The sequence below is a fragment of the Mus pahari genome, chromosome 4, assembly GCF_900095145.1.
Source record: "Mus pahari chromosome 4, PAHARI_EIJ_v1.1, whole genome shotgun sequence".
Taxonomy (NCBI): domain Eukaryota; kingdom Metazoa; phylum Chordata; class Mammalia; order Rodentia; family Muridae; genus Mus; species Mus pahari.
The window spans coordinates 110458586-110478356 of NC_034593.1; the positions used below are offsets into that span (position 1 = coordinate 110458586).

Below are 19771 nucleotides of genomic sequence, written 5' to 3' on the forward strand. Positions count from 1 at the left end.
TCTTTCATTCTTAATGTTAATGATCAGTGCATACACTCCATCAGTCTTGCAAGAAGCTTATACATTTCATTGATCTTTCCGGGAAAAGGTTGTCAGCTGATTTTCCCCCAGTTCTATTAGTTTCAGCTTGCTTCCTGTTGGCCCCCCCCTTGTTTTTTAAGTTTTTGTGATCACTCTTCATTAAGACCTGCCTCCATCACTAGTATAAAGTTTTTAAAGTTTCAGACTGCATCCTAAAGATTACCTACCTAAAGCCCACAGATTTTGAAATGTGTTTTCATTTTTCTTTAGTTCAAAACATTTTCTAATTTCCCTAGAGACTTTCTCTTTGAATGATGGATAATGTAAAAGCCTGTTGTTTGATTTTTCTGAGCATTTATTATTTTCTAGAACTTTTTATTATAATGACTTCTAGTTTAATTATTTTATAGAAAGAAAATTAGTTGTATGACTCCAGACTTAAATTTGTTAGATGTTTTGATTAACTCAGTATAAAGTTTAAAAAAGAAAGAAGTTGATAAAATTGAAAAGATAAAAAAGAAGAAAAAAACAATGAGATTAAAAGGCGTTTCTTTGGAAAAACCAATTGTGAATTCGCCATGAGTACTTTTAGAGTGTGTTTTCTGTCACTACTAGCTAGTCTCTTGTTCATATCAGTTCCTTAGTCTACGCTGTAACTCAGTTCTTCTGTATTCTTGCTTAGTTATATTTAGCCATGTCTCTCTACTGAGGTGAGTTTAGAAGTCAACATACCATATGTCTAGTTCCTTCAGCTTTTGGTTTATGTATTTTGAAATCTGTTGTTAGTTGGTTCTACATTAACAAATGTTACACCATCATAGCAAATCGATGTTTCATTTTTGATATGTCTTTTTCCTAGTTTGTTTTTCTGTTGCTCAGATAAAACAGTGACTGAGATTAAACATAGGGAGGAAAGACTTACTGGTTCAGAGGTTGTAGGTCAACATCAAGGGAAGCCAGGGCAGGAATCTGCAGGAAGGAACTGAAGCAGAGACCACAGAGAATAGCTGTATGCTGGCTTGCTTTCCATGGCTTGCTTTGCTTGCATTTTTTTTTTTTAAGCCAGGACCACCTCCCTGGTGGTGACATCAACCACCATGGGCTGAACCCTCCCACATCAATCGGTAATCAAGAATGTGTCCCCCACAGGCCAGTATGATGAAAACAATTCCCTAGATGAGGTTTCCCTTTCCCAGATGACTCTGTGCCACACTGACAACTAACCAACAGTCTCTTTTTAGCCTGGAAATTTTCCTTGCTTTTTTAGTCTACTTAATCAGTAGATATATATGCTATGATATGATATGACATGATATGATATTGATATGATATGGCTGTTTCAGCTTACTTTTAGTTATTTTGAACAATGGTTTTATTAGAATATTAAAATTTCCACTTAGGATGAGTTTATTGATAGTCCCATAGTAAGCTGCGAAGTATTATTATCTTGTCCTGTTCTTTTGCTTCAAGTTCACTGCCTCTCTCTGTTGTTTTTCTTTCCCAATATAGTGCTTTGGTAACTTCGTTTTAGGAAATTTGCTTTTTCACTAGTAAAATTTCCCTTTTTGTGTGTCTTCAGTTTCTCTGAGAAGATTTATCTTTCCATGTTCCAAACTATTTTCCCTTTTTATATGTATATATTTGTGTAAGTGTACATGTGGGCACACAGGGAAGGAGCTCATAGTAGTATCATTCCTCAGGAACCATCCACTTTTTCTTCTGAGACAGGGTTTTTCAGCAAATAGGCTAGGCTGGCTAATCATAGACCCTGGAGATTCTTTTCTCCCTCCCCAGTGCTGGGATGGATATAAGCACGCGCCACCATAGCTGGCTTTTTTCAATTTAGGAGGAAAAAAAAAAAGTGTGAGGCTCAATCTCAGATTCTCACTCATGCAAGTCAAATATGTCCGAGTCGCCCCAGCCTTTCCCTTCCTTCAGCTCACTGCAATAACTGCTATAGAGGCTTCACCTAGTGTGAGATCTCAATGTTAATATCTGTCTTTTTGAGTGGTGAAGAGTTTCCTGCTCTTTCACAGGACAAGTAATTTTGCTGGGAAGACATCATCAGCAAATATTCGCTCACCAGATAGAGTACCAGTAACTGCCAAAGAATCGATTACACCAAAGTCTAGTTTGGTGAACCAATCAGTTTAACTGGGATTACTTTAGGAGCTGAGCATCCCTAGAAGCTAATTACAAAGAATAGTCTCTCTTCCCAGCAGCTGTTAACTGCTTACAGATCCTAAGAAAAGGGCCTGATGGTGCTCCACCCCCACTCCCAGCAACTGTTAACTGCCTGTGTATCCTTGGGGGTGGGGGAGGGGAGTCCCAGCCACAGGGAGGTCACGAAGGCTGTGTAATGCCCAGAGGACAGCATTCCACAACAAATTTTGAATGCTATCCTAGGTATTTTTAACATTGTTTTGTGGGACTCTAGGTCCTAATATTGTTTTAAAGTGGGGATGGGGGACATTTGATGTAGATATGTTCTCTCTCCTAACTTTGTGTCGGTCACCTTGGTCTGAGTGGGAAGCTGAAGTGCAGTGCTGGCTACTCTTCTGCTCTCCAGAAAGCTAAAGATACCACTTCTTACTCATTAAGTGGAGGAAGTGGTGAGCGATTCGGGAATAAAGAAAAAATAAAAGCTACAGGAGTTTCATGAGTTCACCACCATTCTTTGAACACAATTCCTGATCATAAGGGAGAATTCACTTGAGAGTTTGAGATCAGTTCAGTTCTGTAACTGCTGTCACTGTTACAGGATTGTGCCCCAAGGACATAGGCTTCTGTGAGTAACAGAGCAAGAGAGAAACCAGGGCTTTCTTCCTATGTTTTGAGTCACGTTTTCTATTTCCCAGCTGTCTTGGTCTATAGAGGCCCCCTCGTGAAGCTGTCTGTATTCATGTCCAGTGTTAAATTTGTGGGAATCAGCCTAGGCTGGAAAATACAATGAGAGTGGGAAATGCAAGAAATGTACCCAAAATTGTCATATATTTCCACAGTCTGCCTACTCTAGGGAGTCTTGAGATAAATGGTACAAATACATGGTTCTGACCAGGACTTTTCAGTGGATTCAGATGGAGGAAAAGATTCCATCTCAGTGAGGAACAATCAAAATGTTTTGAGCTCTTAAAGTTGTAAATCCTTATCAATGTTTGATTGTTATTAGATTTATGAAATCTCCTTTACCTTAAGCTATAGCTGGTAATAGCTAAGATTGAGTGTGTATCTGTCCATGTAAGATATCTATATGAACTTACTTAGTTCTCAGAAGGTCCTACTATGGAAACATATTTTTAGCTCCATTTTACTAGTGCAGAAACAGCAGTTTAGAAAATCTTTCTTCCCAGTGTCTGGTCTTTGGACAGATCGCCTTATCGTTACTCAGGTAGCGATATAAGTAATGAAGAGGTTGAATTTTTTCATTTAAACAAGATCTCTCAGATGACTCATTGAACTTTTTCAAATTTCTGGTACAAAGAAACCATAAATAATTTGATTAGTGTTGTTCACCCATGTAAATGACCCTTTAGATCAAGCAGGTTCAACTTACCACAGGACTACCCAAAAATGTTAGCCAGTCATTAAACTGTATCAAATAAAGGCTAAGTGTCCTTTGTTAATTGAAGGATGAAGACGCAAACTGTTTTTTTGGGCATACATTTCAAATACTGCTTATGCTCACTGACTTATGCTTAGAGAAAGGTGCTATCCACCTGGCCTCTGGTTAACTAAGAGTTGATCCTATCGTCTGGTAAAACGTGACTGATGAAGAGACCACATCGTCTTGTTTTCCATCCCCCTCACAGGTCCTGAGCGGCACGTTAAGGAATGGATGGGACCGTGCTTTGCTTAGTCTTTAGCTGACTTCCTTTTCACTCCACCTCCAGTGACCTTTCTTGACCTGAGTCAAGCAGAAGTTCTTCTTCCTTGAGTGTGCTTTGGCCTTTCTGTGTGCTTCAGGAGCACACGCACTATCCACATCTGTACAATCTCTGCCTTCTGTTTGAATTGGCCTTCTCTCTGGAGCTGTGTCCTGGCTCTTTCTCATGTGTCTCTTTCTCTCATATCTCAAATGTCAGCTCTTTGGCCTTCCCTAACCTATCATGTTAAAAATACCCTTCCAGAAACACAAGCATGGTGATAAAGCAGGGGATAGCATTATCATTTAATTATGTATGGGGGTTGTGTGTATGTATGATGGGAGACACACATGCCATAGCATGTGAGTGGAGGTCAGAGAACAACTTTCTGGAGTCAGGTTCCCTCCTCCAGCTTTACCTAAACTCAAGTCCTCAGGCTTGTGTGAGTGAGTGCCTCCACCAGCTGAGCCATCTCACTGCCCAAGTCAACATTCTTACATAGTGTTTATAGCAGTTTTCAGTACCACAAAATATTTTAGGAACCACCCTTAAGATAATATAGGTGGGTGAGGATTTTGCCATGATATACTGAAGTATAGTATGTGTCTAAAATTAATAAATAGAAAACTCACATATTGTATGAACTCCGGCATGTTACGTTTTAAAATCACTGTTGAAGTCACTAGAGTTAAGTAGTAGGAGTGATTTTTTTTTAGACAGTTGTTGACCATTAGCTGTTAGATTAGTTATTTCCAGTCTAAGCTGTGCATACCATCAGTCAGCATAGCATGCTGATGGTAATATCAGTGTTGTGTATGTCAAATGTGTGGTCTTTTGTTAGTGTGCTTGTTGACATAAGTGTCCATAGCGTTTTCTAGCTCACGAGCTATGTCTGTCTTTTGTCTTTGTCTGTGATTGTAGGTGACCGTTAACCTCTTTCATATGCAGCAGCTACAGGCTGCATCCCTTGCCAACAGTTTACAGTCTCTCTGTGACAGTGCCAAACTCTATGATCCAGGTCAGGAGTACAGTGAATTCGTGAAGGCTACAAGCTCAAGTGAATTAGAAGAAAAGGTTGATGGGTAAGGATTAATGCATAGGAGAACAAGAAAACATTTGCTGAGTTCCTGCCTATGTTTATAAGGAAATGCCTTTTCTTACACTGAAATATTAGCTTTAATTTTTTTCAATATTTTCCTATTATTTTGTGAGTTTAAGGGATAGATGCAACATACTTGAGAATGATGCTTTCTATTTTCACACAGACCTCACTTCTTTTGAGTCTTAAAAACTCTTTGGAAGTAGCAAATGATGACCTACATATTTTGAGTATACCAAAAACTTAATCTACACTTTTTACTAATGTTAGATTGGAAAAGTTTAATCATGATGTAAATATTAAATATGCTATTATAACTTTTCAATATTTCAGCTGTTATAGGTACACATTGTTTAAAAGCTAAATTTATATCTTTAAAAGAAGTTGAACTGTATAACAAAGTTATTAATATTAATGAAGCTTATTCTGCATTTATTAAACTAAGAAGAAGTTTACAAGACTGTTAGTGCTGAGTTTTATTTTATCCCATAGGAATGTAAATAAACAAATGACAAACAGTCCACAGACATCTGGCTATGGTCCTGCCGACTCCTTAGAGGATGTAGCCCGCCTTCCTGACAGCTGTCATAAGCTTGAAGAGGACAGGTGCTCCAACAGTGCAGACGTGACAGGTATATTCCTACAAAGCAGACGCTGCTCTATGAAACCGCAGGGCGTTCAGATGGGATACTTAATGAACTGTTGTAGATCATTCTGAGTTCTGACCTCCATGCCTGTCTCAAAAGTCTATGTATTAGTCATTGTTATAGAAATTTGAATCATTTCCTTTTACATAATGTCAGTCTTTCACCCTATGAAATCTACCTATAGGCAAGGTTTTTTTTCAATAATATATATTTTTTATTTACCTGACATCCCAATCACAGTCCTCCCTCCCTCCTCTCTTCCCAGTCCCACTCTTACAAGTCCCTCCCCCTTTATTCCCTGCACTTCTCCTTAGAGAAGGGAAGCACCCCTTGGGTTCCGCCCCTCTCTGAGACATCTAGTCTCAGCAGGTCTGATAGGCACATCCTCTCCCACTGAGGCCCAACCAGGCAGTCTAGGTAGGGAAGGGGATCCAATGGCAGGCAACAGAGTCAGAGACAGCCGCTGTTCCAATTGTTAGGGGACACATGAAGACCAAGCTATACATCTGCTACAAATGTGTAGGGAACCTAGGTCCAGTCCATGCATGATTTTTGAGTTGGTGGATCAGTCTCTGTGATCCTTACTGGGCCCAAATTAGTTGACTCTGTAGGTCTTCTGTGGTGTCCCTGACGCCCCCTGGCTTGCTCAGTTCTATCCCCCACTCTTCCACAAGACTCCCAAGCTCTTCCCAATGTTTGGCCATGGGTCTCTGCATGTGTTCCCATCCACTGTTGAATGAAGCTTCTAAGGAGACAGTTATGCTAGACTTCTGTCTGCAAGCATAGCAGAGTATCATTAACAGGCCAGAGGTTTGCTCTCTCACATGGGATGGGTCTTAAGTTGGGGTAGTCATTGGTTGGTGTAGGCAAGTTTTTAATTATTCTTTTTTTAAAGGTCCTTCTTTTGTAAGATCATGGAAGTTCGGAATGTTTAGTGACTCAGAGAGCACTGGAGGAAGCAGTGAGTCTAGATCTCTGGATTCAGAGTCTATAAGTCCAGGTACGGTAACTAAATATTAAGTCTAACTGAAAATTCAGGGAGAGATTGAAATGATCTGTTTGAACTATCTCAGACATAAGAGAATATACATGCATATGTGTACTTTAAAGAAAAACAATGAAACTTTTACATGTTTGAAAACCCAACAAGCAGAACATGGGTAGTACATGAGAAGCCCCTTTATATACATATATAAGTAACACACATGCACATGTGTATGCACACACATATATAAAGATATCACCTCCTATCCCACCAGAATGAATCATTCGATAACTGTTTGAAATGTTTTTAGTAGTATATTTCATGGACCTCTACTGCATACTATAAAGATAGAGTCGTTTTCTTAATCTTCATTTGGCATTGGGGATTGAATTCAGGGTCTTTTGTAGGTTAGGCAGGTCTCGGCCCTGGGCCCGGGTGGTTTGCTTTGGTTTGCTTTGGTTTGGTTTTTTTTAACATTGATTGATTCATTCATTCATTCATTGACTGGCTACCTATAAGTTACCCAAGTGGGCCTGAGCTCATTCTGTAGCCAAGACAAGCTTTGACTCTTGTGTTCTCCCCCAGTAGGCCTGGCAAAACCAAAGGATTCATTTGACTTCCTTTATCCATGTTGATGCGAATAGCTACCTGTGTTCATACTGTATAATAACTTAGTAATGAAAATATCATTTGGGTTGTGTGTGTGTTTTAGTTAATTGTTATGTTAGGCCATACCACTGCCAATATTTACTACTACATTAGCTACTCTGTCATACATTAGATACAGAAGATGCTGCATGTCTCTGTAAAGCCTGTAACCTCAAGTGCTTACTGCCAGAAATGAATAGTAAGGTCTCATAAGAATATAAATATAAATATATTACTTATATAAATATATAAACTAAATATAAATGAATAACTATATATATATATATATATATATATATATATATATATATATATATATATATATTGTTCCTAGGGATGGATATCTGAGTCCCCTGTTACCTAGCTTTTGAGAATAGAAGAAAATTTTAATCAAAGATAATAGGATAATACAAATTTTATCACTGCCTATTTTCACTGTTCTTCAATGTATAGTCAGGTAAAGGTATCCACAATTTCATTTTAGGAGACTTTCATCGGAAACTTCCACGAACTCCATCCAGTGGAACCATGTCTTCTGCTGATGATCTAGATGAGAGAGAGCCACCGTCGCCTTCAGAAGCTGGTATTGCATTCTTCTCAGTTAGGACCCACTAAGCCAGTTGAAATAGTGGCAGTGCATAATACTAGATCATTAGTTTTGTTATATGGATCTGCTTGTTTATGCATACATATGGATTGATAATGAACTGATCAGATGATCAAAATATATCTACAAGAATAAGAAATAAAGTTACTAGATCTAAAATTTACTGGCAGTGTGTGAACAACAGTTCATATAGTGTTCTTTCATAAGTCCAATACAGCGACTTTTTGTTAAAAGCATGGCATTGCATAAATTCTGGAAAAGCTCATTTTTAACAGTGCAGGGACCATGGGCAGAAAACCTCAGTGGTAAAACTCTTCATTACTGTGCATGAAGCCCTGCCTTTTCCCAAGTACTGCAAAACAACAATTTCAATAATGAGGAAACCGTAAGAAGCCAAGGGAGGAAAAAAGCAGATAAATGTACTCTCAAGGATGGGGAAAGTTGTGGATGTTTAGGATATAAAAATCATTTGCCTTCATGACTTGAATTGAACTGATAGAAATTTGTTTTTGTTTCTTTGGTATACTGTTCTTTTGGCAGAATTTCACAAATTACAGGGAATCTGACTTCCGCTATGATTAAGAGTATAACTAGTAGTATTACTCTGTAGTTTGATAAGACTAGTAAGTACCGTCTAATGCACATATTGCTCCCATTCAAGCTTCATGTAACTCACTCTTTTAAAGTAGTGACTGGGTTTTCTTAGGAATATAATGCCACCTATAAACACACTGCTCTTTACAGGCATATTAATAAAAGCATAAATTTGTTTATCTTGAGGACACTATGTCTTGGCATCTTAGAATTAGCTTATTGGTTTGGTGATGAGTATTAAAGCATTTGAAGTGTGGAGTTATATCTATAAGTTGTTTTGCTGTTAGAAACCCTAGACAATAGTTTTTTTGTAATATGTAGATGACTGAAAAGTCTAAGGATTGCTCATAATACATAAAGATTTTCTCATCTTTCCATTCTCATGTACTGTTTCTGTTACAAGGACCCAATTCCCTCGGAGCATTTAAGAAAACTTTGATGTCAAAGGCAGCTCTCACTCACAAGTTTCGCAAGTTGAGATCCCCCACAAAATGCAGGGATTGTGAAGGCATCGTAATGTTCCCAGGCGTTGAGTGTGAAGAGGTGAGATCTGTTGGACGTGCATCGGCCCTCTCACTCGTTGTTTGCTGGTTGATTTCTCTGTATTTACCAGCTGTTTTTGTTTCTGTTTTTTTTTACTAGACTATAAAATGATAGGTTGCGTTGGGCATCTTCATATGTATGTGTCATTAAATAATGGTTTTTTTTTTTTTTCACTAAATACACTTCATTTTTGTTAGGATTTTACTTATTAGGCTCTTTTATAAATATCTTTTTTGCTTTTTTTTTTTTTAATTTTATGTGTATTGATGGTTTTCCTCCATGAATGTCTGTGCATCAACTGTTTGTGATGCCTTTGGAGGCCAGAGAAGGATTTCAGATCCCCTGGGTCTGGAGTTAGAGAAGGTTGTGAACCATCCTGTGGGTGCTGCGAGCTGCAAGCCAGTCAGTCCTCTGGAGGAGCGGCCAGTGCTTTTAGCTGCTTCCCATTCTTCTACCCTACAGATAGGTTTTTAATAAGTTGTCCCACGGCGTGTCTTTTATTGTTTTGTATTCTGTTCTCTTGTTAGGTCATAGGACCTTACAAATAATGCACTGTAAACCTGGTTTTGATTATGTTATCGATCTGTCATAGTTTGCTCAGTTGTGAATAGATCTAAAGGGTACTGATGAGTTTTAATGTCATTTCCTGTAGTGTCTCCTTGTTTGTCATCGGAAGTGTCTGGAGAATCTAGTCATTATTTGTGGTCATCAAAAACTTCAGGGAAAAATGCACATCTTTGGAGCGGAATTCATACAAGTTGCAAAAAAGGAACCAGATGGCATCCCTTTTGTACTGAAAATATGTGCCTCAGAAATTGAAAATAGAGCCTTGTGTCTCCAGGTACCTGAGTGTGTGTCATTTGTTGTAGTGAAAAGTGAATTTGTACTGTTAGTTTGTAATAGCTGATTTTATTCCAATTTTTTTTAAATGTTATTTGCTCTAACTATGTTTTTTCTGCAATACTAAAAATAAGTGAAGTAGACACATCTGGTATGTTTAGATTTCTGCAGTGGCCCTTTGAACTAAAGCAGAATTTGTTTCTCTATTCAAGGGAATTTATCGTGTTTGTGGAAACAAAATAAAAACTGAAAAACTGTGCCAAGCTTTGGAAAATGGGATGCACTTAGTAGACATTTCAGAATTCAGTTCACATGACATCTGTGATGTCTTGAAATTATACCTGCGACAGGTAAAGTTTTTATTTTTGTAACTGATCACCATATTTGATACAGTAAAAATGTGATTTGTATTTTTTCAGTTCTTAACCTTTGTACGTACACATTTTCATTGATATAGACCATACTGATATCTTATGTATAGGTCAAAGTACAAATAAATCAGACATACAGTTAAAAACATAAAATAATAATAATAATAATTAATAATAAACAACTGATTTCTCATTTCACAGTAATATTTATAGAATATTAGTCTACCTTAAAAAAAGACCTCCGCTGTGTGTCTTTCCAAGTTACAGCCTCCTGACTCCATGTGGAAGTTCTTTCCTAACTGTGTAAAGAAATAAACATTTTCCTGGACAGAACAAAGTAACTAACATGAAATGTTTGTCTTAAACTTAACTTGAAAGTGTAGTTTAGCTTTTTAAGGAAAGGCCAGTGTTTAACTGCCTCACATGCAGAGCATTGTTTGGATCAGTTTGGTTTTTGTCTTCCCTGATGTTTCAAAATAACAATTTTAGATGGTCAGTGGGAAAAAACTTGAAGTACACGTTTGGGACAATAAGCAGAGCTATCCTGAAGCTGGGTGTACTAGAAAGCTAACAGGAATATGGTCGGGAAGTAGGCCATCCTAGATTGTCTTTTTCTTTGCTCAGTATTGGATCAGTAGTTTACATTAATATGTTCAAAAACCTCTGTCTATGGGTAAAGTAAGAGGCCTCAGGCAGAAGCTGATACTTAGGTAATAAGAATCTAGCGCAGTGTTGCGAGTCGGGTACAAAGGCCACTTGGGTTATGTCCACTCTGTTCTTGGGTGAAATTGAAGAGATAGTAGCCAAGAGAGTAGCGCCGGTAGTCCTGAGCAGGGCAGTCCCTGGAGCTCCGCTCTGGGTCCCTTTGTCTGTTTATACAGCTGTTGTCTTGGGGTTTCGTTTTTACTGTGAAGAAAATGTTTCCTATCTTTGTGTCTTTTTCTGTTTTGTTCATGTCTAATCCTTGAACAAAGTGGACCTTACTCATCTGTAAACATTTTTATTTCCTTCTCTCAATGGAAGACGGAGATAGTAGGTGGCTGTACCGTTGCTTTGAGTGCTCGGCAGCCTGTGCTGGCTCTGTAGTCTCCTCCCCTTTCTCTGTTCATTCTCCTGCTTCTCCTGTCATGCAGCACTTTCCAGGAGGTTCACTCAGCCTTTTCTTCCACTGCTGGAAACTTCAGTATCCTTAGGGCCACTCTAATTTCTGCAAACTCTGGTGGTCTGCTCCTGCTAGTTCATCTGCATTAGTGGATATGTTTTCAATGGTGCTAACATAATGAATAGAACTGTAAACATAGATGAGCATTTTTAAATCTCTTGTGGAACTTTTAGGTTTAGAGTTTTATTGTCTGTGAGTTTACTGTCTTAATTTATAACACTGATTTCAGATTAACTTAATAGGTCATGCCTATAGCAAACATACACATCTAACTTTTTTTTATATGTATGGATGGTTGCCTGCATGTATATCTGTACCACATGCACGTGTGGTGCCCAGGCAGACCAGGATCTTACAAATCTTCTAGAACTGGAGTTCCAGACAGTTGTGATCAGCCATGTGGGTGCTGGGAATGGAACCTGGGTCCTCTAGAAAAGCAACCAGTGCTCTTAATCAACTGAGCCATCTCTCCAGCTCCAGTCATACATAGTTAAAGACCTGCTTTAAATCTTGTTAACCTAAAAGGACATGGTGAATCATTGAGTAGCTGTGAATAAAAGTTAATGTTAGCCGGGTGGTGGTGGTACACGCCTTTAATCCCAGCACTTGGGAGGCAGAGGCAGGCGGATTTCTGAGTTCGAGGCCAGCCTGGTCTACAAACTGAGTTCCAGGATAACCAGGGCTACACAGAGAAACCTTCTCTCAAAAAATAAAAATAAAAAAACAAACAAAAAAAAAAAAGTTAACAGCGGGGGAAAAAAGAACATATTCATAATGTAATTTTATTTCTTTAGCTTCCAGAACCATTTATTTTATTCAGATTGTACAAGGAGTTTATAGACCTTGCAAAAGAGATACAACATGTAAATGAAGAACAAGAGGCAAAGAAAGATAGCCCTGACGACAAGAAACACCCACATGTGAGCATAGAAGTCAACCGCATCCTTCTGAAGAGCAAAGACCTGCTGAGACAGCTGCCAGCATCCCACCTCAACAGTCTGCATTACCTCATAGTGCATCTGAAGCGGTAAGGGTTCTTTATAAATAGAGCCTCTTTTAGTGAGTGAGTCGGGCTTTGTTAAATAAAATACAGCACTTTTACCATTTTTAATGTGTTTTTAGTTTTACCATTTTTAGTACCGTAGTGTTAAGTACATTCATGTATTTCTTTTAAATAGATTTCATTTTTCATAAGGTTAGAGAAAAGAGAGCAATTGCATGTTTGGGCAGCCAACTTCATCCTCAGATATGTCCTGTGAGCCTGGCTCTAATTGGAGAAACAGAGTGTCTGTCATCTGTGGGCTCACAGACCTGCATACATACATAGTACAGCATTATTTTGTTCGATAGGTTTTTACAGCATGTGAAGGAAGATGGGGTAAGTCAGCAGAAGCAGCCTCAGGCCAGCCTGGAGATTAGTGATTTCAGTAGTGATTTCGTAGTTCAAGAATGCAGGCCGGGATAGCAAGCACAGATGGGGAGGAGCAGTTCACATTCAGGAACTAAGGTAATGCGGTTAGGCTCCACTGCCGCGCACACAGAGTGGGACCTGCCGCGCACACAGAGTGGACCTGATACAATCCTGCATGCGTGACAGCTGAGTTCGCCATCTTGCTTCTGTACCCACTAAAGATTTTTGAGCCAGGAATCTAACATGCTCAGATTTGCCTCTTACATCTTTCTGGCAAAGACAAGGACAGTGGGCTGGAGGGGAGGTCTTCTCTAAAGTTCTTGTCTCCATGAGAAGTCATTGAAACAAAAGGTGATAAGAACTGGAAGTAAATGGGGTGGGAGAACAGCAGTGTAGGTGGAGGCCAGGGGCTCACCTGGGCCTGAGCAGTAGCCTGTTTAGAGGAGACTGACAGTACTATTCTGTTATAAAGACCTAGAAATCTATACAGAAGTAATCTTTAAGGGTTTCTTCTTTGTTTCTACTGGGAAAATGTCAGTAATTCCTTCTACTTGGTTTTTATCCTATTACAAAAATATGACTAAATCAAACTTGGTATGTAGTCAAAAGGCCTCTCTCACAACTTGACCCTTGACTGTTTTGTAGACTTTTGTACCCTGAGTGTGTTCAGGCAGCCAACATGGTACCTCAGGAGCCTCCTGTGTGCCAGGCTCTGGCTGGAAACATTGGATAGAAATATGAAGCCACTCTTCCCAGCCCATAGTAAACTACACTGAAGAACTTCAGTAGCCAAGTCTCATAAAGCTGTATGTGTTTTGCCCTGCAGAGTGGTGGATCATGCAGAAGAGAACAAGATGAATTCTAAGAACTTGGGGGTGATATTTGGACCAACTCTCATTAGGCCAAGGCCTACAACGGCTCCTGTCACCATCTCGTCCCTTGCTGAATATTCCAATCAGGCACGATTAGTAGAGTTCCTTATTACTTACTCACAGAAGATCTTTGATGGGTCCCTCCAGCCTCAAGCTGTTGTTATATCTAACACAGGTGCTATTGCACCTCAGGTTGATCAAGGGTATCTTCCAAAACCTCTGTTATCACCAGATGAAAGAGACGCAGATCATTCTATGAAACCACTCTTTTTTTCTTCAAAGGAAGTAAGTTGTTTGTTGTTAATTTGTATGTGTATATGTTTATGTGCATGTGCATGCATGCCCACAAGTGACAAGACAGGCTTGTCCTTGCCATGGCACTTGGATAGAAGTCACTGGACAACTTTAGGGAGTTGATTGTCACCTCCCTCATGTTGAGTCAGGGTCTGTCTTGTTTCTGCCACTGTGCAGTGTGATCCAGGCTAGCTAGCTGAGAAACTTCTGAGAAGTCCCAAGGTATATGCCTCACTGGATATGCATAGGATTACAGATGCATGCTACTACATCTGTCTGGCTGTCTGGCTGTTGGTTTGTTTTATGTGGGCTCTGGGAATCATACTTGGGTTGTCAGTCTTTGTAAACAGCACCTTTAACTGTTGAGCAAAGTTTGGACTGGTACAGAGTTGGGTCAGAACTGTATGATGTTTATGTCAGTAATTTAATGGTCTTGCAACTCCTTCTTTTGAAATGTACTTTGTGTACACAAGTGTGAAAATTCTCTCCCGTTAACAGGATATCCGTAGTACAGATTGTGAGAGCAAAACTTTTGGATTAACTACATCTTTTGAAGAATCAGAACACAGACAGAATGCATTGGGGAAATGTGACGCTCCGCTCCTCGGTGAGTAGCCCTATGAAGTAACCCTTGATAAGGAAACGGTGGTTAAAGGCCAAGTGTGTGCACCGGGTTCAATCCCCAGTACTGCAGCAGTCTGAGAGAGAAATAGCACCAAAAAGTATTCACATAGGGTTTGAATCTAGTTCTGTCTGGTTTGTAAATTTAACCTATCTTTCGATTTTCACTACCTCATAAAATTAGGTTCCTAATTAGAAATAGTAATAAACATAAATAATTTAAGATACTTTTTAGTATGTATTATATTTCAGATAGTTCTGAAAACTTTTTTGTTAGGACATTTAGACCAACCTACAACTCAGATCCATGTATTCTTATGTGACAGGTGAAGGCAGGTAGGGACAGTGTGGGGCCTATCCAGTGCTGATCAGGGTCAAGAACTGACTAGGACCCACCCGGGCTTCTGGCTGCAGAGCCTACACTGTCTTGTACTATGCTAGCGACTCTTTTTGAAGGAAGGTGTGTCCTTTGGTCTTGCAGGCCAACTGCAGTGAGTCAGGTCCCTTAGAGTATTCTGGGAATGTGGGGAAGAACCCAGGGAAGTAGATTACAGGAACATTTTTTGGAGCCCAGGGGAGAAAGGTCATCTGGTAACTGGAGAGATGGCTCATTGTTAAAGAGTGCTTGCTGAATTGACCTGAATTTAGTTCTGAATGCCACTCAAGGCTGCCTATAGCTTCAACTCAAGCTCCAAAGGTATTCAGTCCCTCTTATCTCTGAGAGTACCTGTGCGCATGTACACAGAGAGAGACACATAGTAAACAGGTTAGCAGTGCAAGGGGAATGAGAGGTCAGATGAGATGACAAGTGACGCTCGTGGTCACCTGTATACACACACGCCATACCCAGGAATGGGGGAGGAGGTAAGACCTCAGAGCAGACACTTCCAGCTGCTATTCAAAATCAGAACAATATCAGGGCGCCAAGTCATTTGATGTTTCTCAACACCAAGGAGCTAGGGCTCAAGGGCAGGACCTTTGCAGGAATTGGAATTTCTTGAGTAGATATAGCCAAAAGAAGAAGAAGGTGGGGGGGACAGTATGGGGAGCTGAGGACTCGAGGTGAGAGTGTGGCCATGGGACCAGACTGATGGAAAAAGAGGCAAGTAAATCTGGGGGCACCTGGCACCTGGACATGGCAGTGCACAGTCCTTCAGCCTTAGCTTGACCTAGGAGATATAAGGTTATTAGCAGAGCAGCTGTGGTGAGCACCCCCCTCACTGTGGGCTGAATGTGGCTAAAAACCAGATCCTAAGTTCTTGGTGTTTGGGGCAAGCTTGCATTTAGTTGGCTGGAGGTAGTGTAATTTTTCTGAGTTAACTCACTAATGTCTGCCTGTTGACTTTTTATTATTATTATTATTATTATTATTATTATTATTATTCACTTCATATCCTGATCACTTCCCGTCCTGACTCTCCACCCATATTCCCTTCCCTCATCCTTTTCCCCTTCTCTGAGAGAGTGGAGGCCACCCCTGGGTTTCCCCCCTAGTTGGCACATCAAGAAGGACTAGGCACTTCTGTCACTGAAGCCAGACAAGAAGACAGCCAAGTTAGGAGAGCAGATTCCACAGACAGGCAACAGCTTTTGGGATAGCCCTGCCCCATTGTTCACCATCCATATGAAGACCAAGCTGCACATCTGCTACATATGAGCAGGGAAGGGGGGGGCGGCAGGTGACCTTTTTGACCTAGAAAACACTTGTTCATGGGGAACATATTTTTTAAATTACTAGACGAGCAGGTTCTGTATTTTGTTTGTTTTTAACTCATTTGTAAAATGTTTGTGGTTGTTTTTTTTTTTTTGCATAGATTTATACAAAAATTAAATGAACTTTTAAATTCCAACTGTATCTTTAAAGAACAGCTAGGTCTTCTGCATAGACGGTACTGTGTTGGGGACATTTATAGTATCCCTTCTGTTGTCCAGCGTCTGTCTGTCTTTCTTGGATTCTAGTGTTTATTGTGTGCAACTTCCTTTTTCAGACAACAAAGTACATTTGCTTTTTGACCAAGAGCGTGAGTCAGCATCCCAAAAGATGGAAGATGTCTGTAAGAGCCCCAAGCTGCTGCTGCTGAAATCTGATAGGGCAGCAAACAGCGTGCAGAGACATACTCCCAGGACCAAGATGAGACCTGTGAGCTTGCCTGTAGACCGGCTGCTGCTTCTTGCCAGTTCTCCTACTGAGAGAAGCAGCAGGAATGTAGGAAACGTAGACTCAGACAAGTTTGGCAAGAACCCTGCCTTTGAAGGACTCCATAGAAAGGACAACTCAAATACTACTCGCTCCAAAGTCAATGGCTTTGACCAGCAGAATGTACAGAAATCCTGGGACATACAATATGCACGGAACAATTTTACTGCCAAGACTCCGATGGTTGTTCCCAGTGCCCACCCTGAGAAGGGATTGACAGTAAACACTGGGAATGACAGGGACCATTCCGGTGGTAAAGCACATGCAGAGCCAGCCAGGGCTGCAGGAGATGTGTCAGAGCGCAGGTCCTCTGACTCCTGCCCCGCCACTGCTGTCAGAGCACCCAGAACACTGCAGCCCCAACACTGGACGACATTTTACAAACCACCTGATCCCACCTTCAGTGTCAGGGGGACTGAGGAGAAAACGGCCTTAGCCTCAATAGCTGTGCCTCCTGTCCTGGTGCATGCGCCCCAGATCCATGTGACAAAGTCAGACCCAGACTCAGAGGCCACATTGGCCTGTCCTGTGCAGACAAGTGGTCAACCTAAAGAGAGCTCTGAGGAGCCTGCCCTGCCGCCTGAGGGGACTCCAACTTGCCAGAGACCACGACTAAAACGAATGCAGCAGTTCGAAGACCTTGAAGATGAAATCCCACAGTTTGTGTAGGATTGTCAAAATGTAGATTTTTCTGTTTTATTTTGTTCTGTGTTGTCATTTTGTGAGAGGAGTGTTTGGACAGGGCCCTTTTGTATAGGATTGCCAAAGCTGTTTGTCAGTGTGTTGTTTGTTGATCATGCGGGATGGGAGAGTGTTCTGACAAGGCTCCGTTTAGCCTCACTGGAATGATCTTTGAAGTTGTAAAGAAAAATGGGTAAATTTGTGTTTTTTAGAGTTGATTTTCCTGAAAAATGATCCGTTTAAATGCATCACTGATATATGATACAATGTTTAGCAGTAGGTGCAATTGGGGAAAAATCAGCTTTAGTGTGGAGAGTGAGACCAAATGCATATTTATAAAGTATTTCTGAACACAAGTGGTGTTCATGTGCTGTGGCTCCTCGCAGTTTCATAGGGCATCTTTGACCATTTGTGCTTCTGTAATTGTAAGTCAGCTTCTATTTTTCAATTGGAAATTCACCTTTTTAATATTTACATAATGGCCAAAGGGTTTACCAGTCTGTATTTAATTATAATTGCCAATTTTTACACATGGCAGTTAAATTGTACCCCCCAAAATGCACTTAAACCTGAACTGTGTAGTTCAGTTACCTCTTATTTGACTTTAGATGGATTTAATACATATGGTAGGGTTGGGGGTTTTGTTTTGTTTTGTTTTATCCCTTAGTCTCGTGTGTATAAACTCTTGTTTCTAACAGTTCTGAACACATTTATACAGTGGTCCAGGAAAGATGCCATTTTCAGAAGTTTTTAAATTCAGTACATTTCCTCTTTTTACTACCTGGGTTTATTTAAACTGTTTCTTTTATAAGAAATGTTTTGACTTATGGATCATTTTATATTCTTTTTCTACCTGACTTTCAACCATTGAAAATGTATAGTTCTTTCAAATGGAGTGAAGATTTATTTAAGTTGATCCTAAGGGTACACGTCAGTAAGCCTCGTGTTTAGAAATTTGAGAGAAGGTGTAGATGACCAGATCTGTTTTGTTTAAAAAGCAAACTAACAATCTAGTTTTCAGAACTTGTGCACTCCTGTTCCTCTCTACATCATTGTTTGTCTGAATAGGATGTAAAAGGGACAGCACACACAGTATCCTTTCATACGTGTGAATTATGTTATGCTTTTGTATGACCTTGTTATATTTGATAAATATATGTATATATCCACTTCTTAAATTATTTCAGGTTCTTATGACTTATCTGACAATATTGCCTCTTAAGTTGTGATCTCCAGTGTAATTAACCATCAACTTAGGGGTCAGCTCTTAGGGTTATGCATCCCTCAACTATTACATGGAGTGTTTTAGGACAAGTTGTGTTGGAGTCTCTGTGCCATTAAGAACTAGGAAGAAATTAACCAGCCTTTTCATGATGAAGCTTATAAACACTCTCTTGCTGTGAGAACCTAAAATGAAATCAGCCAACATTTATTGAGTCCCTTCTATATGATACAAACTTAACAAAGTTTCTACATACACTTTCAGAGTGACCTGTAGTGGGCTAGTGGGCCTACTGTTATTCCCCTGCTACTGACAGAGGAGAGACTTCTCTGACATGCTTCCAAGTTCCACAGAATTCATATAAAATGCAGGGCTCTCTGACTTTGATGGTTGGTGTTCGTAGTGACTGTGTGATAGCACTAAGTATCATCAGAGAGTACTTAATAACCAGTGCCCCTCTAAAAATTCTTGCTGTGAAATAAGTTCACTGTAAATTATTTCTGCATGTGTGGTTTGGGAACAGTAAGTATATTCACATTGTTATTCGGGTGTGCATAACCCACCATCTCCACTACTTCCTCACCATCCCATAGTTAGACTTGTGGTTTTAACTCCAGCTTGAGTATGCAGAGACAGCCCAGCTCATGAGTATATCGTGGCATAAAGTTGCCTCTCTTCCCCACTTACCAAGTGACAGTTCCACTTGGAGACCTTGCTATCTTTAGGGTTTCCTGGCTCTTTCCCAGCCTGTGGATGCCCTTTTTCCTGGGAGTTGTAGCGAGCCTCTCAGAAGGAGTTGCATTTCTAGAGTATCCACAGTGTCCACTGTGCCTGCTATCCAGTAACAGTGGTGGCCGCCCATGGGGACTTAGGGACTCCCCATTGACTTGAAACTTGATTCCCTTGATGTGAGCAAGGGGAAAGGGCAGAAGCTAGGAGACCATCAGAAAGCTTTATGGAAATTTCTGGCAAGCAGTTATGAAAAACTGTCATAATAGTGATGTCTAACTAATAGATCAAATTCAAATTTTATTGGTTGCCTCATTAATGTTCCTGACCATGCCAACAGCCCAACCCCAGACCAAGGAATTTA

The 19771-nt window shown here is 40.1% G+C and overlaps 1 protein-coding gene across 4 annotated transcripts in view; it reads left to right on the plus strand.

Moving 5' to 3' along the window:
* Window positions 1-18634, plus strand: part of Arhgap29 (Rho GTPase activating protein 29) — a 64518-nt gene extending 45884 nt beyond the window's left edge. For all 4 annotated transcript variants that reach the window (XM_021195836.2, XM_029537331.1, XM_021195837.2 and 1 more), the window contains 11 exons: window positions 4806-4966; window positions 5476-5615; window positions 6526-6630; window positions 7748-7846; window positions 8868-9007; window positions 9660-9848; window positions 10060-10197; window positions 12175-12407; window positions 13618-13948; window positions 14456-14564; window positions 16567-18634. In XM_021195836.2, coding sequence (XP_021051495.1) covers window positions 4806-4966; window positions 5476-5615; window positions 6526-6630; window positions 7748-7846; window positions 8868-9007; window positions 9660-9848; window positions 10060-10197; window positions 12175-12407; window positions 13618-13948; window positions 14456-14564; window positions 16567-17444 — 2523 coding nt within the window. In that variant the 3' untranslated portion in view covers window positions 17445-18634. The remainder of the gene's footprint in view (window positions 1-4805; window positions 4967-5475; window positions 5616-6525; window positions 6631-7747; window positions 7847-8867; window positions 9008-9659; window positions 9849-10059; window positions 10198-12174; window positions 12408-13617; window positions 13949-14455; window positions 14565-16566) is intronic.
* The last annotated feature ends 1137 nt before the right edge of the window (window positions 18635-19771 follow it).